Below are 24183 nucleotides of genomic sequence, written 5' to 3'. Positions count from 1 at the left end.
GTTGATGTATCAAATCATATAAATAGTTTATAATCAGCTGTTCCATGCTGCCACCTTTTGTCGTTCCGCCATGCACAATATTATGCCGGGTTTGCATGAAACTTTTGCGAATAGCTTTAGCGAAGCAACCACCCGAGATATTACACAGCCAGTGTTATATTTTATCTGTTGCCACATTCGATTAACTTATACCTCCGTCAATATGACGCCTAACATGCTAATGTGTAATGTCGGACGGACGCACGTTATAATATGCATTATATAACCTGTGGCTTTTTATTAGGAAAGTTTTGAAACAACGGCAAGGCGTTTCATTGTTATTTTATGACGCTGCCAAAGCTTAGCACCAGGGCGTTCTATTATTTTCCTATAGGACCGGTCAGTGTCAAAGTGAAGAAAGGCAGCAACAACAACACTGGCCAGAACTTTTTCAGAATAAAGGCTAGATGAACAAAAGATAAAAGCTAAAAAAAAGGTTAAAAAAAATTTTTAAGTGTAGGAAAAAAAGTTTAAAGTTAAAAGAAACCTTTCGTTCACATTATTGTTTTATTCATTTTTTTCATAAAAAATATAACAGAATAAACATTTCATACATCTGGTAAAAATTAAAAGTAATGTTTACTTCAATTTAATAAAAAGTAAAAGAAATAATTTGCAGATGCACTGTGTATTTGATTACAATTTTTTCAAGTGACCACTCTTCTCCTACTACTCGAATAAAATCCACAGCGAACGGAAAATTAATGTGGTCACATCACATCGTAAAAGGTTAAATATGTGTATGATGTAGAAATAAAATGGTTTATTATTTCTCCTTATCCAGGATAGAGAAATATGACTTCAGAAAAAGGCTTTATTGGTTTTGTTAATTTGACTGTTTTACTCACAAAATATAATGGCGCATAGTCGTAGTCAAAATAAAACAGGTTTTAAATTTAGTTGCAGCTTTTTTGACAGATAGCTCATAGAAAATTATGTCAAAAAGCTGCAACTAAATTTAAAATATATTTTATTTTGACTATGATTATGCGCCAATGCCTTTTCTTTATATAGTTGCGTTGATCAAAACAGATATATTCAGTGCTGTCATGGAATCCAAGGCGGTTTTGCGTTTTGTCGGAATTACAAACCAATATTGATTTAAATTGGTGTCATAAAACCGTATTGGTTTAGCTTTTTTCGAATGTAAATAAAAGCGATGTTCGAATCAGCTGTTTTGCGATGCACCGGCAATTTTGATGTTAATTTTGTTTGCAAAATTTTATAAAATAGTTGTTTTGTGCATTTAAACAAAAATAAACAAATTTATTGACATCAAAATGGCATTAGCAGTTGTAGCATTTATATTATTGGAAGAAGAAAGTTGCGAGAGGGTCAAAAGTAAAATTTTGAGAGATCGCAGCAATCCATTTAAGTTGTCAGTGACAGCGTAATTAAAAATATTTCTTAATGTGGGTTTCTAAATATTTATAGTGAATTTGCAGTTACATTGCATACTATCGCATAAACAAAGAGGCTTTCCGAATGGTATTGGACACCACTGAAGGACGCTTAACTGGCTTGAAAGTTCTGCCAGTGCTGCAACTAGCAGCTACGTTACGATTTTTAGCTGAAGGATCCAAACAAAGATCAGTTGGCAAGGATTTTAGCATGAGTGAAGTAGAATCACGGTGTCAACGATTTTAGATGATGTGCTTCGTGAAGCCCTTCGCAATATCTGGATGTTTCTCCATAAATTCAGTCAAAATACTGTTTTGCATTAAATTTTTATGTTTTCCCCTATTAAGAATGAAAATATATATAAATTTACATTTCTTTTTATAAAATAAATCTTTATTTACTTACATTTTTAGAAAATACTCAACTGCAAGAGAAATACAACTAGGAAAAATTGAAATCCAACAGCATTTAACTAATTGGATTGTTTCCGATAGCAAAATCGATATTATCGGATTCTGTGACACCTAAAACCGATACTAGTTCCAATTCGAACATTAAACCGATAACATTGGATTTCATGACACCAAAGTAATTATTTTGTCGTTTTTAAATCCGATTCCGACAACAATTGGATTCCATGACAGCCCTGAATGGTTGATAGGTTATTGTGTTATTGCCTAGCGAAAATGGTTTTTAATTAGTTAATTAAAATTCCAGTGTTGTGTTAAAAAACATTGAGCTCCACCAGTATATAATGGTAATACCAGAGGCCAGAACCATGTGTAGCAGCTTGCGATTTGGTATTAAGTACTTTTGTAATATTTGAAATTAAAGATTAAAAATATGCAGAGATTTTGAACTTCTATTTACCAGGTTATTTCAAGTTGCATTTAGTTAAGTTATCAATTTTTCCATTAAAATTTTTTTGTGTTTTTCCAATTTTCAGGTTCCAAATGTATTAAATTTTTTGGTTGTTTAATTTGTGTAAGGATATTTTCGTCATATTAGGCGTTATATTATAACAAATTTACGTTAATTTTGGTTATATGTGACTGTACATTTAGGTAATTTCTACCCAGTTATTTGTTCCGTTTGTCTTAGGTGTATTATGTTATGTATTATCATATTATAATAAATGATATTGTAACGAATTTACTTGCAAATCCTCTTATTTGCAACCTTCTGCTAAGGTCGAATCACTAAACTGTTGAATAAATAACTCCAATGTTCAATAATGCAAAAATGGCATTTATTAAAGTACTTCACAATAACACTTACACTTCGCTTACTGATAGCTTGCTTAACTCACACTGATTGAAAGCTTAAATGAAACTGATTTTCAAAATAATACTGATATTGCTCGCTAGATAGCGTCTTAAATCCAACCGATTCGCGCCTCTACTATTGCTGCCTTTTATATTGTTCGGTTTCCTCGTTAACATTTCTAGGCGGTTCTGTTCTAGAATCTACTAGTTGGTTATCCGCTATAAGTTTCTCAGCTATAACTACAGATGCACAATTTTTATAGCTTCTCTCACATGCGCGTGGATTTGTGAGCGACACTTCCACAATTTTAATTGCATATCTCAGATAAGATATCTGCATGTGTTTGTGCGTTGCTTCTCCGCTGCCGGTACGTACATATGTGTAGACATAATGATTGAATTATTGATGTGCATACAAATTACTGCTTAGCATCGGCCTAGAGATGTGTAGAGTTATCTACTTATAACAAATATACTTGTTATATTTTAAATTTATTCTTATTATATTAGTTATTTTTTATTATCAAAAAATTAAAATATTTCAGTCATCAAAAATATCTTTTAAAGTAAATAAAGTTTAAATAAATTATTAAAAGTTATATAGAAAACTATTTTTTTCTATATCTGGCGATCCTATCAACGATCCTTCTGACCTTCTGACCTATTCTCGATTTACGCGATAACAAAATTACGAAAATCCCGGATGAAATTTCGCTGTTAAATAATCTAATAAAACTTCATTTTACAAATAATTCAATAACTAATCTACCATTGTCATTAACCTCCTCCTTGGCACATTTAGTTAACTTACAAATCGACGGCAATCCGATTAAATCCATACTACGCGTATTCAATGAACATTACGTGAACGTGCATGTGCCTCTATCGAAAAACAACGACATCTTTATCAAAGTGATACAAATTCTCTTTAATCGACATCATCTGCAATTTCATTTATACCAAATAGTTCATATAACATGATGTGGCAGATAGTTTGAATAGCCCACGTCGTCCAACTGACGACTGTAATGAGAATGCAATATTTCCCGATAAATACAAAATGAGAAATACACAAACACTTAATGTGACAATGCAATATCTTTCACCAATGCTTTATGAAGTATTCCAAACGGCATCAGAGGAGCATATTAGCTGCATACGTTAATTTATCTAAAAATCTTCTCGAAACATTGCCTGAATCGCTTCAGTTTTTCAAAAGCTATACTAAACTTGATATGCTGAGTATATATATATATACATATATATGTTTAACATTATGAATTTTGGTCTACGACCACATTTATTTTTTAATTGACACTAATAACCTACTTAACAAGTCATATAACGTACAATTTATTTTTGAAAATTATATTTTTTTTTTATTTAAAAATATCAAAATAAATGTAACACATAAATTAGTAGTACCAGTATAATGATATTACCATTTAGTGTGCTGTATTGTTCAAAATTTTTGCATTTTTCGAAAACTAATACTCATATTTTATTTAAAAAAGTTTGTTTCTTCAATCTTTTGTTACATTATGAAATGTAAATTTAATCTAAACAAAATAATTCCATTTAGAATACTAATGTTACATTGCTTAAAAATTTATATTAATTGATTTAAAACAATAGTCAATTTATTATTTATATTAATTATACGCACTTCTTCTCCAGTTTATATTCAAGAATATTTATCATCTGCACATATACAATATTTTACAACAACAGACATACAAACACCGCAATGCAAATTAATTCATATTCAATTCGAAAATAACACAATACACTACAAAAAAAAAAGAAATAACTTTGATTTTTAAACATCAAACAAATTTCTACAATTTTAAAAAATCTCTTAAAGATTTTTTAAAATAAATATTAACGAAATATTTTCCTAAATATCAATATTTCACATTGAAATGTAAATCATATTAAAAACTCAATTTATACTCATTAACATAACATGAATCAATGACAATTTCACCCTCAAACAATTAAAGGAACCAACTTTTCATTCCTTATCAACAACTTGGACATACATTATGCAGAGTACAATTATAATGCAAGTTTTTAATTTTTGAGTAATGGTGCACACAAAGTTGCCATCTATTATAATTCATCCTGATTCTAGGTTCTTCAAAAACATAATTATAATTGACATTATTTAACAAATAGCTATTAAGTGATTTTTAACCTCAACAACATAACAATAACACAACCAAATATTAATATACATAAAATATTAATGCAATAAGTAAACATAACAACAACTTAAAATAAGCTATTAAGTACATCGAATCATCAAAAGATTGAGTACTTACATCAATACCAACATAAACTTCAAATTCAAATGTTTTTCAAACTCCAACACAAAATTCTTACAGTAATCAATATACACTATAAGTTAACATTTAAAACATAAATTTTTCGTTTCACTGGAGGGGGAGTATATGTAGAGTTTCTACTTATAACAAATATACTTGTTATATGTAAAATTTATTCTTATTATATTAGTTATTTTTTATTATCAAAAAATGAAAATATTTCAGTCATCAAAAATATCTTTTAAAGTAAATAAAATTTAAATAAATTATTAAAAGTTATATAGAAAATTATTATTTTCTAATTTGGTGGTTAACCAAATATTTTAATATTTATTTTTTAAAAATATTATGTTATTTATTTTTGAGTTTAAATATTTTCCAACTAATTAGAATTTTCTTTTTTTGAAGTTATTCAAAAATTTTAAGTTAACACGAAAACTTAATTAAAAATTATTTTAAAAATTAAAGTAAAGAATACAAAGTAGTTAACACTATATTTACTCCCCCTGCAAGAAAATTTGAAACAAACAAATTATTAATTAATATTAAATGTAACCTTTTTTTGTTTTTTGTTGTTTAATGTATTTGTATTTAAATTATTGTTAATAAGTATGTTTGCTGGTTTAAGTAAATCAATTGAAATATTTTTAATAGTATTTTTGTATTGAATTGTAAATATTTTATGTTTCTTAGAGATAACTTTAAAAGGTCCTTCATAAGGCGATTCTAAATTAGATTTACGAAGAACTTTAACAAAAACATATTCATAATTTTCTAATTGTTTAGGAACGAAAAAATTTTCTTTGTTATAATGAAAAACTGTAGAACGAACAAGCGAAAAATATTCTCTTATTTTATGAAGAGCGTCATTAGAAAAATCATGTTCTTTATTACTATTTGAAATAATTAATTCACCAGCTATTCTAAGTGTTTGGCCATAAACAAGTTTTTTAAATCTTCTTCAATAGAAGTTCGTAAACCAAGTAAAATGAATGGTAAAATGTCAGACCAATGAACCCAGTCGTTTGATGCTGTAATTGCTGCTTTTAAAGTTCGATGAAATCTCTCTATCATGCCATTTGCTTGGGGATGGTAAGGAGATGTATGAATTTTATGAGAACTTAAAAGTTTAATTAATTCCGTAAAAAATTTTGAAGTGAATTGTGAACCTTGATCTACTGTAATATTTAATGGTATACCAAATCGTGGTATATAATTTTAAAAGTTTTTACTATAGTATTTGTTGAAATATCTTTAAGTGGATAAGCTTCAGGCCAACGTGAAAATCTATCAATAATTGTTAAAATATAACAATTTTCATTTGAAACTGGAAGATGTCCAACAATATCCATATGAATATGTTCAAAACGACTTGATGGTATTTGAATTTTTTGAATAGGAGATTTAGTATGCCTTGAAATTTTGGATTTTTGACAATTGATGCAAGATCAAGTCCAATCGTTAATTTCTTTACGCATGTTAGGCCAATAATATTTATTTTGAATTAATTTTCTAGTTGTTCTTATACTTGCATGAGATAATGAGTGAATTTTGTCAAATATAATTCTTTTCATAGAATGTGGAACATAAGGTCGAAAAGGTTGTAGAGAAACATCACACCATATGTTTAAATTAATAACTGGAATATGAATTTCTTTTAAATTATTTTTAGAATTTTGATCAGAAATGGTTTTTTGTAAAAATGTATCAGTTTGTTGTTCTTTATATAAAGTTTCTAAATTTATATCTTGAGTTAAAATTGCATTTATTTCTGGAATACGGGAAAGTGTGTCGGCAACTATGTTGTCTTTTCCACGTATATATTGAATATCATTTGTAAATTGAGCAATATATTCAAGATGACGTAGTTGACGAGGAGATCTATCTACTTTAGAATTTAGAACATGAATTAAAGGTTTATGATCAGTATAAATTGTAAAAGTTCTACCTTCAAGAAAATGTTTAATTGAATTATAAATTGCCAAAAGTTCACGATCAAATGTTGAATATTTAGTTTCTGTTGTAGTTAATTTTCTTGAAAAATGAGCTAAGGGTTCTAGTATATTATTGCTAGTTTGTTGAAGAACTGCTCCAATAGCAACATTTGATGCATCTACTGCTAATGATAAAGTACCATTTTTGTCGAAATGTGTAAGTAAAGTATTTTTAGCAAAACGTTTTTTAACATTTTCGAAAGCTGTTGTGGTTTCATTTGTCCAATTTAATTGTTTGAGTTTGTTTTTAATTGCATGTGTTAACATTTTATGCAGAGGAATAAGTTCTGTTGCTAACATTTTAATATATCTATGATAGTAATTTATCATACCTAAACATTTTTGTAATTTATTTATAGAAATTGGTCTTTCAAAATGTGTTATGATTTCAATTATATCTAAAGATGGTTTAATACCTTCGCCTGAAATTTCGTAACTTAAAAAATTTAATTTCCTTACACCGAGAGTACATTTTGAAGGTTTGATGTTTAAATTATATTCTTCAAGTCTTTTGAAAACTGATTTTAAATGATTTATATGTTGATCTTCATTATCACTGGCAAAGAATGTCATCAATGCATGCAAATACAAATTCGAAATCAGAAAATACTTCATTAATAAAGCGTTGGGAAGTTTGAGCACTGTTTCGTAAACCGAAAGGCATTCTTACGAATTCAAACATTCCAAAAGGGGTAGTTATTGCAGTTTTGGAATGTCTTCTTCTGCCATTGGAATTTGGTGGTAAGCACGCACAAGATCAATTTTGGAAAAAAAATTGTTTGTTTTTTAAATCAATCTGGTGTAGTAATAAAATTAAGTCTTCGATAGTCTCCGCAAGATCTCCAATCATTTGGTTCTTTTTTAGGAACGAGATGAAGTGGAGATGCAATAGGAGAATGTAAGGGTCTGCATATACCAGTTTTAACTAAAAATTCGAATTGAGTTTTAGCAATTTTAAGTTTGATTGGATCAAGACGTCTGGGTTTCGAAAATGGTAAAATACCTTTTGTTTCTATTCTGTGAACCATATGGTGTATAACTTTTTTAGTATAATCTTATTCACGGAAATTCATTAAGTAATTTTGAAAACTTATTTTCGACAATAGGAATTTTGAGTGATAAAATATCAGAAAATCCAGAAGATCCAGTAACTTTAATTTTTGTAGTAGAATCCATTATTTCTTTATTTTTTATATTGACAATAACTCCGAATTTTTCTAAAAAGTTTGCTCCTAAAATTGGTGTATCAGTATTCGCAATAATGAATGGAAATTCAAAATCTCTTCTTAAACCTAAATCAATTTTAAGTAGTTTTTTACCGAAAGTTTCAATTGAAGAACCGTTTGCTGCAGTCAAAGTAAGAGCCGAATTTCTTTTATAAATTTTAAATTCAGAAAAAGGAATAACTGATATGACTGCGCCGGTATCGATAAGAAAATTAAGTTTATTGAATTTATCAAATATGAATAGGCGACGAGTAGGTTTAATAATAGTTCCATTAAGATGGCAGTACCCCTTAGTGCCGGCAATATACGTAACACTGCCCTCCACCTAAGTCTGATCGTCCCGATCAGACAAATATCTCGATCTAAACGTTGCCAGCCTTTCCAAATAGACCATTTTCATTTTCGTTGATCCATTTTACAACTTTGTATGGGCCTTCCCAATTACACTGCAATTTCGGGGACAAACCTTTTTTACGTTGTGGGTTGTATAACAGCACCAAATCTCCTTCCTGAAAACCTTCCGAATTAATTGCTTTATCGTATCTGGCTTTCATCTTGTCACTCAGTATCTTTGTTCGCTGCCTTATCAGATCATGTATTTCTCTTAGCTCTTCTTCCAAATCACCAGTGGATTTCTTGACATTTCTCTCCGCATTGGCATTTATCCGAAACTTCAAATCAGCTGGCAGTCTAAGGTCATTGCAGGGGTTTGGCCCGTTTTCTCATGCACTGCTGATCGGCAAGCCATCAAGAATAATGTTATGCGGGTATCCCACTCTTTATGGTACTTGTCTACTACTTTCCTTAAGTGCTCCTCCAATGTTCTATTGAATCGTTTTACCATACCATTGGATTGAGGATGCAATGCAGTTGTCCGTGTTTTTCGAATGCCCAATGATTTACACATTTCCTGAAATAATCCATAACTACCAGTAAATATTTGTTTCCGCCGTTGTTAGTAGGAAATGAACCGGCGATATCCATAGAGCTCCTTTCAAATGGCGCACCTGAGTTATATTGTTTCATCTGGCCATGACTTCGGGTTTTGGGCCCTTTCGCTCTGCTGCAAACCTCGCAGTTCGCAATCCACTCAGTGACCGACTGACGGCAACCAACCCAAGAGAATCTCTGTTTAATCTTTTCGAGCGTCTTCGTGATTCCAAGATGACATCCGCTTGGACCATTATGCAGCTCGCTGAGCACGTCAGGAATCCTCTTTCTGGGAACAGCTATCAGTTTCTTTTTTCTTTGACCATCCTAACTCTCCCATACTCGATGCAAGCAACCGGATATCAATTCTAAACTGTTCCACTGCTGACATCTCCTCTCTGCTTGGTCTTTCGTTTCGTTCGCGCCCTTGCATAACATGTGACAGATCTGTATCTTCTAGCTGACACTTTCTTAGTTGTTCCTTTTCCCATTCATCTGTACACGTTATAGTCATTAGCCGGACATCTATAATGTCTTCTTTAGCCTCGGCCTTTGAACAGTGCTTGCATTCCAAACTACATGGTCTTCGTGACATTGCATCGGCATTTCCATGGGTACTACCTTTTCGATGCTCAATGGAAAAGTTATAGCTTTGTAATCGCTCGATCCACCGTGCCAATTGTCCTTCCGGATTACGGAACTGCAGAAGCCATTTTAACGCTGCGTGATCTGTCCTGACACGGAATCCCTGGCCGTAGAGGTATTTGTGAAAATGTTTAATGCACTCTACCAATGCCAACAGCTCTCTCCGCGTAACGCAGTAGTTCCTCTCTGGTTTTCCAATCGAACGGCTGTAATATGCAACTACCTTCTCCTGTCCATCGACCAGTTGTGATAAAACGCGTCCTATAGCATATCCCCTCGCATCTGTGAATAGAATAAATGTTGCTCCTGGAATCGGATATGCTAACATTGAGGCAGTGCATAACCGCTCCTTCAATGTTTGGAAAGCCACTTCTTGCTCCTTCTTCCATTCAAAAGCTTTATTTTTTCTTGTAAGCTCATGGAGGCTATGGGCTACGCTGGCAAAATTTGGTACAAATCGGCGGTAATATGTGCACAGCCCAAGGAAACTTCTCAATTCATGTAGGTTCTGTGGTCTTGGCCAATCCTTTACAGCCTCTATATTTTCGTTTGCAGTCCAGATGCCCTCTGTCGTTACCTTGTGACCCAAATAATTTACTTCCTTTTTAAACAGCACACACTTTTTGGGACTTAACTTCAGACCAGCGCCAGCTATTCTCTGGAAAACTTCCTCCAAGTTCTTAAGATGTTCATCAAAGTTCTTGCCCAATACCACGATATCGTCCAGGTACACCAAGCATGTTTTCCAATGTAGACCTTTCAGTAGCTGGTCCATGAGTCTCTCAAAAGTAGCTGGTGCATTACAAAGTCCAAAAGGCATCACTGTAAATTACCAAAGACCATCACCGACACTGAAGGCGGTTTTCTCTTTATTTCCTCCTTCACCCCAACTTGCCAGTAGCCGCTTTTCAAGTCCAGTGTGGAAAACCATTTCGTACCAGATAGCGAGTCCAGAGTGTCGCCAATTCTTGGCAATGGGTAGCTATCCTTTTTCGAAACGTCATTCAACTTCCGGTAGTCCACGCAAAACCTCATTTTTCCACCCTTCTTCTTTACAAATACTACCGTTGAGCTCCATGGACTAGCTGATGGTTCGATGACGCCGCTGTCGCTCATTTCTTGTACGATTTGGCTCACAACTTCCGTTTCGCCAGTGGAACACTACGAGGAGCTTGACGTATCGGCCTCGCGTCTCCAGTGTCAATTTGATGTTTCACAACATTGGTGCGGCCTGGTTTGGAACCATCCTGGTCAAATATGTTCGCGTACTTTAGGATCAGTTGTTTTGCCTTTTCTGATAGTCTTCCTCTAGCCCCTGCGTCCATGCCGTGATGTCATTTGAAAGATCAGTATTACTAGATGAAACGTGTTCCTGGAGCTGTTCACAGTTAATAACTACTTCAGCCTCTTGGCATCTTCCCAAAATAGCTCCTTTGGTCAAATTGAATGGTGACTTGAACTCATTGAGTACTCTTACCGGAATACGTCCATCTTATTTTGTCATAGCCAGAGTTTTTCCTACAAGTACGTTCAGTGCTGATTTGTTTGCTGCTTCGACAACTCACAATTTGTTTGTCCCACAATCTCCATCAACCTTTGCCCAGATGACTGCTTCTGATTTTGGTGGTATTTGCTGACTCTTACACCAGCACACGTTTACTGCTGTAGCCGAAATTAAGTGGCACATCCATGTTCTTATATCGCATCGTCTTGCTCTGCATATCGATCTTGATGCCTTGGTTGATTAAGAAGACCACTTCAATTATGATTTCATCAACAATATCTGCCACTATAAAATTGTGTAGTACCGTGACGTTCCCAATTGCTACTACACATTCTACTTCTCCAATTACCTGGGTGCCCTCTCCCGCGGCTGTACGTAATCTTGCTCCAATCAATGGTCTTGTCTTTTTGTTGACTAAATCCGCTCGAATAATGGAATGAGATGCACCCGTATCTACAGTCAGTAAACGTTCCTTTCCGTCCACATGTCCTCCAACAGTAAGATTGCTCGATCTTCTTTCAATCTGCGAGATATAGATTATGGGGCATTCAATTGCGGGAGCCAGTTGTTGCCCCTTGCGGCTGACTCGATTTAGTTTAACGATTGAGTGGTCTTGGAGATTTGCTCATCTCCTTCTGCTCTGCGTTTACGACCACCCACATTGTTGGAACTGTTAGGGTTGGTGTTGCAATAACGCGCAATATGCCCTGGCTTTCCACACTTAAAGCATTTGACTGCATCATTATTCTTCTGCTGCGTACCCTTCAATGCTTCTAAAATTGCGTCTACCCAGTTTGGCCTTTCCACTTCCACGCGATGAGCTTTGTACGATGGCTCACTCAAAAGTGAAGCTGTTTCCTGAGACAGTGAATGCGATACCGTTTCAGCAAATGTTAGTCTTGGATTTGCATATGTAGCCCGCTTCATTTCCACATCTCGTATGCCATTTATGAAGCTCTGGATTTTTACCCTTTCAGTGTATTCCACGGGTGCGTCCGCATTTGCAAGATGAGCCAATCATTCAATATCTTAAGCAAACTCCTGAAATACCTCATTTGCTTTTTGGTAGCGGTTTTGCAACTCAATTTGGAATATCTGTTTTCTATGCTCTTCCATAACGTCGTTCTACAGCAGCCATCAATGCTTCATAACTGTTCCGTTCGTACTCTGGAATTGTCTGTAAGATTTCCGCTGTAGGCCCTTTCAATGCCACGAACAGTGCAGCAACTTTATCTTTCGCATTCCAGTTGTTCACTGCTGCGGTCTTCTCAAACTGTAGATTGAAGACCTGGAAAGGAACAGAACCGTCAAAGGATGGTGTTTTTACCTTTGGACTACTCGTTGAAACTGCTGGGCGATTCAGTTGCAACTGCTCGATACATCCTCTCAAAGCATTCACCTCGGCCTCGATTTTTTCCTCAAACTGTAAAATTTTTGTATCTTGCGCCTCCAACTTGGAGGAAATACGTCCTTCTTGCTCTTCCAGTTGAGCAGAGATCTGCGATGATATCTGTGCTGAAATTTGCGCCGACATTTCGGATTTTCGTGCCTCTTGTGCTTCAATCTTCGCTGTTATACAGTTCTCCTGCGATTCCAGCTGAGTTTACATCTTGGATGTAATCTGTGTCGAAATTTCTGACATACGCGTTTCTTGTGCTTCAATCTCCGATGTTATTCGTGTCTCCTGCGATTCCAGTTGAGATAACATTTGTGACGATATTTCTGAAATGCGTGCCTCCTGTGCTTCCATCTTGGATGTTAAACGTGTCTCCTGCGATTCCAGCTGAGATGCCACTGTCGATGTTTGAGCAGTTATTGCAGCCAATATCATGTTCAAGTCTGTGCTCGTAACTGTCTGCTTCGTTTTTCTCTTCAATTTTTATTGTTGTCTCGTCCCCATCAGGATAAAAGAAAAACTCGTCCACATCAAATCCTTTCGACTCCAGTACCTCTCGTAGGCTTGCTTGAAATTCGATCTTATTGCCGCTTGTATTTAATCCACGGTTATCCAACTCCTTTATCAGTTGCTGCATCTTTAATTCACTAAACTTTGCCATGTCCTTGTTGTCCTCTGGAATTTATTCCACAATTCCTCTTCTGACACCAATTGTAACGAATTTACTGCAATTCCCCTTAATTGCAATCTTCTGCTAACGTTCGTATCGCTAAACTGTTGAATAAATAACTCCAATATTGAATAATGTAAAAATGGCCTTTATTAAAGTACTTCACAATAACACTTATACTTTGTAACTAGCTTGCTTATTAACCAAGCTGACTGATAGCTTAAATTAAACTGATTTCTCGCCTCCACTGTTGTCGCCCTTTTATACTGTCCGACCTCCTCGTTGCATATTTCTAGGCTTTTCTAATTCCAGAACTTACTAGTTAGTTATAAATTTCTCAGCTACAACTACAGATGTATAATTTTTATAGCTTCTCTCATATCCCATGCGGTTGTATGTGTGAGCGACACTTCCACAATCACAATTGCATACCTTTAGGAGCATTTCAGATAAGATATCTGCATGTGCTTGCACGTTGCTTCTCCGCCGCGTGCACACGTATGTGTAGACATATGATTGAATTATTGATGTGAATTCACGTCACTGCTTAGCATCGGCCTAGAGATGGCAGTACCCCTTAGTGCCGCCAACATTCGTAACAATATATATGAGTTTAACACATGCTTATACATTATGAGTAGATAGCACGTATTTTTATAGAGAATGATAAATTGAGCGACACTGGCGCCATCTGATATTGAAAAGTAGCTGCTAACTCCCCAATTTTGTTCCAAGCAAATCATAAGAAGTAGAATTTGACATTTGCTTTGGCTAAGGGTGTTGGCACACTTTGCAAGTGAAATTAATTTTCCCACTGGTTGGCAAATTTTCTAACATTCTTCACAATTAAAAATCCCAATATAACAATCGAATACTACACAAAATATGCTAGCAAGTATTTTTGTTGTATAGGGAGAATGTTTACAACAGTGCCTCGCGAAATTTTGTATGTTAGTGGGCAAGGCATTATAAACTTCAATTGCCAAGTCTGAAGTTCCTTCATATTTGCAAACGCAACATTTTGGTTGATTGTGGTGATGTTATTGGAATGCATAAGCTTGTGTTAAACGCATCTATATGAAAAATGTCATTGTACCGCGGCCTTAACTGATACTGAAAAACCGAGCCTAATACATTGAAGTGAAGCCCGGTGTGTCAATGCATGTTACAAGGCCAAAATATATGTAATAGATGAACAGTCGATTAAATCCAACAAGGGTTCAGGTGACAGTTGTTTCTTAACCAAAAGCAACAACGCAAAAAACCTCATGCACGGAGTAACATATAGAACCAGAATAGTTCAGCTCTACTTCATCGATAAAATAAAATGAAATAAAAGTAACATAAAACAACAACGGGAAATATAAAGACACAGTCATAGCCTAATAGTAGGAGTGCGGAATTAAAAACTCGAGTTCGAATCTCAGCTCTCGAAAAATATAAATTTTTAATTAAAAAATAAAAAAAAATATCTGAAGAGATCTTTTCCAGGTTCGAAAAAGCTATAACAGCCAGTATGTTTTATTATTTTCATAATACAATAAATCTAAAATAGTAACAGGTGCGCCGAAAAGTATGCAACATTTAATATCATATGATAACCAGGAATAACATGAGTTTTTGTATGAATGTCACTCATGCGTTTATGTTATCTTCCTGAAAAGTATACGAAAAGAGTTTCCAAAACATAAGTTCACATAAAGGTTTCTCTCTGGGGGTACATTAGCCATATATACCACGATATTCCCTTTAGCGTATAATAAGACTTCATCTGGTCGTAAAAACTTCAGCCAGATAAATAATTTTGCATGTAAGTGTAACAATAAAGATTTGAGCCAGAGAAATCCAGACAGAAGTTTCGTTAAATTTGTGAGCCAGATAATTTGCCAAGTGTGACCACACCACTTTTTATAAACCTAGTTTTTCAAAAATAAATGTTACTGCTTGGCCTTCAGCCTTATATGTTAAATAAAAAACAACAGTGTAACAATAAAGATTTGAGCCAGAGAAATCCAGACAGAAGTTTCGTTAAATTTGTGAGCCAGATAATTTGCCAAGTGTGACCACACCACTTTTTATAAACCTAGTTTTTCAAAAATAAATGTTACTGCTTGGCCTTCAGCCTTATATGTTAAATAAAAAACAACAGCCAAATCTGCCTATCACTACTCATATGTACAAAAATATCACGAACTCTGTTTCCCAAGTTACGGAGCTAGAAAAGTCTCTAGATGATGGCTATTATAACACAACACATAAGAATAACAGAGTTTTACGTTTTGTCTTCATTCCATTCGCATACCACCAGCAGGCAGCTTTTGACCGAGTTAATGCCTAATACATACTTTTATGCGCCTTGATATTGTTTTAGAATTGTTTGGCGATGGAGTTTTACCGTTTGCGGATGTTGGAATGTGGGTGGTGTTTATCAATATGTTAGAGATGAGCCAACCTCAAAGTTTTACATGAATTAGCCTCAGATAAGTAAAAACACCTGTCTGTAATTACGCCATGACCCAAGGCGAATCTATACAGGTGATGGCAAAGCGAATTCAATCAATTCGCCGTGCAGATGAATGTCAAGACAAAACAAAATTTTCATAGAATTCGATTAACTGACATTTTGTTGTACAAGGTATTGTATGGAAAATTATCAAGAAGAAGCAATCAGCTGATGGCATGAGGCAACCTCAAAATCCTTGCAAAAGCGAATTTATATTCTAAATCATTACGGAACGCAGCGGTGGCAGCATGGTGACATACCTACAAACATAAATAAAAATTCCATATACTTTATTTTTGTAAATCCCATGCCACCTCGTATCGTTCCGCCATGTTCTAAATTTTAGAACAGGATGCCGCTGTTTAATTTTCCTACAGTGCGTGACACTTCATACTACACTGCTCAACACTGTTTTAACTCTTCTTCTTTCACTTCCCGATTCAACACAAAAACAAAACGAAATCAGCAGGCAGTCAAAAAATATTAGGCATCCTTGCCATTGTTTACCATAATCTTTACTAAGTAGGACAAATCAAATAAATTTATAAATTATGTCTCGGACAAAAGATGATGTTGGCATTGCAACACCAACAAAAAAGTTACGATTTCGTGGAGAGTTAGACTTTCATAATCGTATCGATGAACTCCTTAATGATGATACTAAACGATCCGCTGTTGGAAATAGTGCCAAAGGAACCAACACAAATCCAAATGATGGCAAAGAACATAAGGAAACAGGTGAGTGGCTGCAATGATCGACCTTTTATTTTATAATTTATTCCCTGTACTCAGAGGCGCCGCCCTCATTTATGGACTTTTTCAAGTTTTTCAACGTGGAGTTAACTCGTGGTTACATCTTGGAGCACGATGAGGAAAGGTACACTGCACGTCGGCAAAAAATATATTCCTTCATGCGTATACCGCGTGATTTAGAACGCTTTATTGTATATGGTATAATGCAATGCGCAGATTCCTTCTTGTACATTCACACCTTCCTACCTGTTCGCTTTGCTTTAGCTTTATGGGGACTACTCACGCGGCCCATTGCAGGTTGTTTGGGTTTTCGACCGCGAACGCAGCGCCTATTAACTCCAGCGGAGATTTGTGATTTGCTTAAAGGCACAATATGGATTGCTTGTACATTGCTGATGCTCTCCGTAGATACCAATCGTGTATATCATATCATTAAGTCTCAATCTATTATAAAATTATATATTTTTTATAATATGATTGAGGTTGGAGATCGTTTGTTATCCGCTTTTGGTCAAGATACTATTGATGCGCTATTCTGGACAGCCACGGAACCCAAAAATTCAAAACGAGAGCACTTTGGGCTGGTGACGCACATTGTGTTTGCTCTTATTTATGTGTTGTTGCACAGTTTTCTTATTATGTTCCAGGTGGGGTATGAAAAATAAAATTTTTATAATGTATCTTTAATATAAATTGCTTCTAATGTCTCTTTAATGCTAATTTTTTAGGCGACTACATTGAATGTGGCTGTAAACTCCAACAATAAAGGTCTACTTACAATTATGATTTCTAACAACTTCGTTGAGCTTAAAGGATCCGTATTCAAAAAATTCGACAAGAATAATCTTTTCCAATTAACCTGTAGTGATGTGCGAGAACGTTTTCAACTCTCTGTTTTACTCTTCATTGTAATGATACAAACAATGAAGGAATTTGATTGGAGCTTAGATCAGTTTTGCGTAATGATGCCCGACTGCATTGCTGTTCTGGTAACTGAAGTTTTAATAGATTGGATCAAACACGCTTTTATAACACGCTTTAACGAGATACCCGAATACATTTATCGTGAATATACTACTAGCCTAGCATATGATATGACACAAACTAGACAAAAACATGCATTTTCCGATCATTCGGACTTGGTGGCACGCCGTATGGGTTTTATTCCATTCCCTTTGGGTGTCGTGCTGATAAAGGCCATATATTCTGCAGTTTCTTTCAATAATGCTGCCGCCTGGTTGCTACTTGGATTGACTTATATATTTGTACTGGGACTGCGTATTTGCCTCACTATCTGCGCTTTGGGTAAAGCTTGTAAATTAATGAAGGAACACGAAGATGAAAGAAGTAACTCAACACCAAGCTCTATTACAAATGCACCAGTTGTAAGTAGTACTGGCAATGCAATTGGCGGTAGTACCAATTCGAATAGCTTTGGAAATATGGCAGGACTTTCTCTTTTACCTAATACACCGGTCAGTTCAAGATCGCGTAATGAGACTACTACATCACCTTCACCTTCGATACTTCAGAGGCCTGTGACCGTGGATCAAAGTGCTTTTCTACCTACAGTCAACAATTCAAATTCTACACCAGTGAATCAGAAAATTGTACAAAAATTCACTCCAACGACGAACCCAAATGATGTAGAGTTAGATGTGAAAAACTCCCTTGAGTTAGGTGCTACCGCACTTTTTTCCAATAGTGATGTAGATTTGGATGGTGTGTGCCTTAATGAGAAAATATTGGAGCCAAATCCCAATATAAATACCTTTGTAGAAGAAGAGCTTGCACGCAGTGAACCAGAACTATTCCAACCACAACAGCGGGAACAAAGCAAACTAAGTTCCAGCAGCGCCCTGTCAAGAGATAACAATGAGTTGGAACGGTCATGCAGCGTGTCAAAACGTACGCACAAACGTTCCGAGTCTGAACCCAGTATGCAAAGCATTGCGAGCGTAAGCGAAACGGAGTCGCAGGCGTAGTGTTAATGCACCTAATTTATTGTTAAAAATATTTATGTATTTAACGGTGACGTCCTTTGACTGTAATTTAACAGGGCTGCAAGCTTTTTCTAACCGAGTCATCTTTTCAATTGCAATGTGGAACCAACGCCTCTAACATCCTTATCTCTCTGGTCCAACCCGAAGGTTGTAGGGAGTGTTATCGATATTGATGGTCCTTTGCCGGATAGAGATCCGGTACGCTCCGATTACAAGGATCATTAAAGTACAAACGCGACCATCCCGAGAACGATTTAACATAACCACATTGAACCTTCTGGGACAAACCGCCCCCCATCCTCCATCCCCATCCCCAATTTCCAATGCCCAATCGAGCTAAAATGGTTCAAACCACGCAACTGGACCCTTTCAATTGATAGATGGTTTCCAGCCCTCTAACTTAATTTGATATTCTGTTAAGCATTGGGTTTCACATACCATTTAAATTAATTCGATAATTTTGGTTAATTTATAATTAATTTTTACCACTTTTTTATCTTAAGCAGAGAAAAAAGACATTGTATACACAAATATATCAAAAATGTATTTTAGCACATATACATAAGTTATAGCTTATAAATATATCGAGCCATAACGGCAGAAAGGGCTTAACCGGCATAAACAAAATTGTTCAGTAGACGCTCCTTTTGTATTTATATTGCGATTACCTTAGATAGTAACGTGAAAGTTGGTGTGTATATAAGACTATAATTTCTTTAATAATAATGGCGCATTTGTCGCCTACGCCCTTTTTGCTTTCAAAGAAAAAAAGACTTCATTACTTGAAAGTGTCAAAAACTAAACTAGTAAAAAATACACATTTGGAAACAATAAAAATAGTGGTTGGTGATGCAGATCAATGTTTTAATTCACGATTTCAAGACGGAATTCATATTTAAAGATGCAGACTGATTAACAAATATTTTAAATTTACAACCAAACTAAGTTTTCTAAATAAAAACTATATAACTAAGGTACAATCTATTCATTTCACATTGCCGTTGTTGTTGTTGTTGTAGAGATTAGGTTACTCCCCGAAGGCTTTGGGGAGTGTTATCGATGTGATGTTCCTTTGTCGGATACAGATCCGATACGCTCCGGTAACACAGCACCATTAAGGTGCTGGCCCGACCATCTCGGGAACGATTTATATGGCCACATTGAACCTTCAGGCCATCCCTCCCTCCCCACCCCCAAGTTCCATGAAGAGCTTGGGGTCGCCAGAGCCTCGTCTGTTAGTGAAGCGGGAATCGCCGCTCGAAGGTGAGGTTGACAATTGGGTTGGAGAAGCTTTATATTGCGCCACACAACCCCTTGAATCCCTCACATTGCCGTCTTCTACATCAGTAACTGGTAATGTATCTGTGATAAAAGAGTTGTGTTTTAAGTTGAGGTACTCTGTGGAAAATTTCGGGAATTATATTTTTATCACAAAGTGATTTCAAATCTTAATAATTTAACGATGAAATTCTCTGTAAGCTCCTGTATAAACTGAAGTAGAAGATCCCTACTTTCGTAGAAGTCTTTTGGGTAGTGGTTTCGGGATCCTCCTACCTCGTTTCCCAACACAAGTATCTTCTTCAACTATTTCCTCTGAAGAATCGGTGTCGCTGTATGGAACTAATGCAACTTTATTTGAAATCTGCAACAATCATCTGGCTATATTCATTATAATCCTTATTAAGAAAAATCTTAATCTAAAAAAAAAAAATCATCTGTGTTTGCAAGAAGCCCATATTTAATTTAAAAACACTAAAATTACGAAACATGCATACCAAAATGTAAAAGCTTTGTAGTAAAATGACAAAATTTTCTCGGAAAAAAGGATTAACCTACGCATTGCGAGCACAAAAAATATAAACAAAGTGTTTAGTGCACTTGAGCCAAATTTGGCTTATCTGTAACTTGGTATCAGTATTTCGTAGGACTTAAATTTTTTGGAGCTGGTGCATATGGTAATGGCCTTTCGGTTTCCATCAAAAACAAAAAATCAAAAGTAATGTCGGTTAAGCCCTTTGTGCGGTTATGGCTCGATATGTAGCTGTTTGTTGAAACGCGTACAAATGCATGAATATACATGGTTATTAAACTTTCAAAGTTTATCTCAGCTACGATCATAAAGCGGTTCTAGGAAATTTATTATAAACATAAAACTGGGATAATTTATATAAAATTATACATCCCGTTTCTTAACCACAAAATTTTAATTAATAAATTTTATAAAGAAGAAAATAGTAAAAGTATGGAACATTCATTTAAAATATAAGGTGGATCAAAATTAATCAACCAGATTTCTTTGATTGTGCATAACAAACATTTAGGTTACAGAACGATTAGAAAACGAATCGAATTCTAACGTATTTCTCTAAGGTAGATGGTTAGAAGACGATTTGCGAAACAGGCGAGATTTATAGCATTATTGACAAAAAAGGGACTTTGTTCTCATATCGACAGAAGGGTTAGAGTTATAATCGAATTATAACGTCGAGTTTTTATTGGTTTTTAATGTGTATTTTGAATTAATGCGCAATTGAATTCCATTATTTAAAATCAAAAGCTTTTAATAACAATTCGAAACCTAACTTAAACGAAATTTTCGTTGCCACTTATTTCTTCAGTATTTACCACGTTGATTTGAAGAATGGGTGAGGACAGGTTTTCTTCATAATGCCAGTCTAATAGCATGTCAACAGTTTGCTCACTTTCCCCCTTTAACTTTTTTTTAATCATTTTCACTTGCTAATTTTAATTGTAACAAATGAATAACTGATTTTGCAACTAAACATATTTTGGCACAACAAATATTGAAAACTGACAACATCGCATTTCTAGTGCTCGAATCGTTCACTAATCGAATTATAACCAGGGTTTCGATTAGAGATGCATCAGAGAGAGGTCTTAAGTAAAATTGCAACATTTCTCTTATGTCAGTGAACATTGGTGAAAATTAAGTGGACCGCGGGGAAATATCATAAAACTGGAACAAATTTGTATCAATACGGGTGTCAGCCGCTGGCATTGTGGATAAGTATTGCGTCGGCTTCGTGAGCAAATGTTCTAAGTCCATTTTTCGTAACTTTTCAGGATAAAACCCCCAGCGGGTTAGGGGGTCAGAATATGCCCGCGGTAGGTATGCCTGTCGTAAGAGGCGACTAAAATACCAAATTCAAGTGGCTGTGTAGCGCAACCCTTCAGGATGCCAGCGAAATATATATAGCTTCTCCAAACCCCATTGTCAACCTCACCTGTCCACGGCGAATTCTGTTTCACTAACAGACGAGGCTCTGGCGACCCCAAGCTCCTCATGGAACTTGGGGGTGGGGAGAGAGGAATGGCCTGAAGGTTTAACGTGGCCGTATAAATCGTTCCCGAGATGGTCGGGCTAGCACCTTAATGGTGCTGTGTTACCGGAGCGTACCGGATCTGTATCCGGCAAAGGACCATCACACTCCCCAAAGCCTACGGGGAGCAACCTTATCGCTAAAACAACAACAGAGAAAAACCCGTCTAGCTTTTTATGTTCTATATATTTTTAATATCTGAAAATGCAGTTTCCCTTCTGAGTTCGTCTTGGTATTAAAACATTTATCAGAGCAGTTTTAAATGAAGCCATTGCAGAGCAATGAGCTCCTTTTGGACTTAGCACATTTTATTTCCATAATTTTTTTTTTTGCACTTAGCACATTTTCTTTCTATAATTTTTTTTTTTGGACTTAGCACATTTTCTTTCAACTATTTCGTAAACAAAGATTTATTTTTAAGAGTATTCATTTCATTTAGTATATTTTATTATTTTAAACCAAATAGTAATATTCTAATTTCATTGATGTTAACAAAAATACTTTTCTAATTCGTAAAATAAATCAGTGGTGAGGTAAATCATCATAAAATTTATTGTGGTCCTTGGGTAATGTTGATTTGATGCATTGCAAATCTTCATATTTTTTGGCATTTTTCTTTTTTCTGTGTGAAGCTGCTGCAAGTTGGAAAACTCCATAGCATCAATGCTTTTGTTGATTTTTTGCGGTAAAACTTTCCATGCTTCAGAGAATCGTAGTTTGAAGAATATTTCCTCATTTGCAGTGTATTTTAAAGCATGTATATCCGTTACTTTATAATCTCCCTTTTCACGTCCTGGCCGAATACTTTTATAAAATTTAACAGAGTTAAAATTAAGATAAAAACGAATAATCCAAATAAGTGACATCGTAGGGTTCTGGTTTCTTACGGACTGCTTTACATACACCAATGTATTCTGCGGGCACATGGATATTTCTGTTTTTTATGGCTCTTTCAATGGTGGAGTAGACGTTATCTGCCCCCATTTGAGTGTGACCCATTTCGAGACTTTTTTGTTCAATAGTAACATTATGTTTGATCGATGCAAAGGCATTACTCATTACAAAATTTCGATTTTGGTAAGTACAACCATCACTATAAAAAATTATTTTTGATGGACTATCATTTGCAGAAAGAATTTTGTTTTCTATAAAGAAAATCCAAATACTAGCAAATTCGTCTGAGCTTAATCCTTCCACTTCATTCCATAAGAAACAATAAGCTTTTTGGTTTTTAAGGTTGAAAAAGACCAAATTATGTACCTGTAACTTTGTGCGGTAGTACAAGCTATTAACTTGTAATTTTGGGAACATTAGTACAGCTTGTAGATCTACGGTAAAAACGTGCGTTTCTTCTTTGCGGTCCTTATTCTTTTTATTTCTTGCCTCTTCTTTCTTTTTCTGGTGAAGCGTGTATTTTTCTACCGAGAGATTTTCAACTGAGAATGAACTGCATATATCGCATTGGTCTTTCTTAGGTGCAAACAAGGCCAGATTTTTTGCATCAAAAGTTTCATAAAAAACTGTCAAAGAAAGTGGTCGAACTTGATGTTTAGTACACCAGTCAGTACCATATAAAGTCCCTTTTGGAATACCACTCTGCTAGCAGATACTTTTTTTTTTAGTATTAACAACAACAACAACGGGACCTACCCTACTTGTTTTATGCCGACTACGAACGGCATATGCAAGGCAGATGAGTTTTCACCGAGGGCTTTTCATGGCAGAAATACGCTCAGAGTGCTTGCCAAACACTGCAGAAAAGTTGATTTAATGCTGAAAACGCATACACAACGTTTTCCTTAGTCGGTTCACTTTAAACAATATTTAAAAACATTTACAAAACTACACAGCTTCTATAAAACATCTACCAATGCGCTACATGCAGCTTTATATCTTTTAAAACATATATTAGTTCATATTAAATCTAGAAAATATACAATTAACCAATTCCATATGACGCACAAGTGATGTCGGTACAAGTCTAGTTTAGGGGTCTTCTGCTAATACGCTACCAAAAATATCGATATAGGGGTCAAAAGACTCGTATTGACCTCGACAACAATAATCCGAAGGCGGAAAAGAAAAATTGTATCTCTGTCCGCAGATATTTTCTAATATCTTTTGGACGAGTTAAAATTTTTATTCTCCGCCTTCGGATTATTAATACTGATGTCAAGACGCGTCGT

At 35.1% G+C, this 24183-nt stretch overlaps 1 protein-coding gene across 1 annotated transcript; it reads left to right on the top strand.

The window, feature by feature from the left end:
• The first annotated feature begins 16340 nt into the window (after positions 1-16340).
• On the top strand, positions 16341-19629 carry LOC137236735 (protein TAPT1 homolog). Its single transcript, XM_067759703.1, has 3 exons — positions 16341-16638; positions 16693-17300; positions 17382-19629. The coding sequence occupies exons 1-3, from the start codon at positions 16452-16454 to the stop codon at positions 18636-18638; spliced, it is 2052 nt and encodes a 683-aa protein (XP_067615804.1). The 5' UTR covers positions 16341-16451; the 3' UTR covers positions 18639-19629.
• The last annotated feature ends 4554 nt before the right edge of the window (positions 19630-24183 follow it).

This window comes from Eurosta solidaginis, chromosome 1, assembly GCF_040869045.1.
Source record: "Eurosta solidaginis isolate ZX-2024a chromosome 1, ASM4086904v1, whole genome shotgun sequence".
NCBI lineage: Eukaryota > Metazoa > Arthropoda > Insecta > Diptera > Tephritidae > Eurosta > Eurosta solidaginis.
This window is presented reverse-complemented; position numbering and strand designations above follow the sequence as displayed.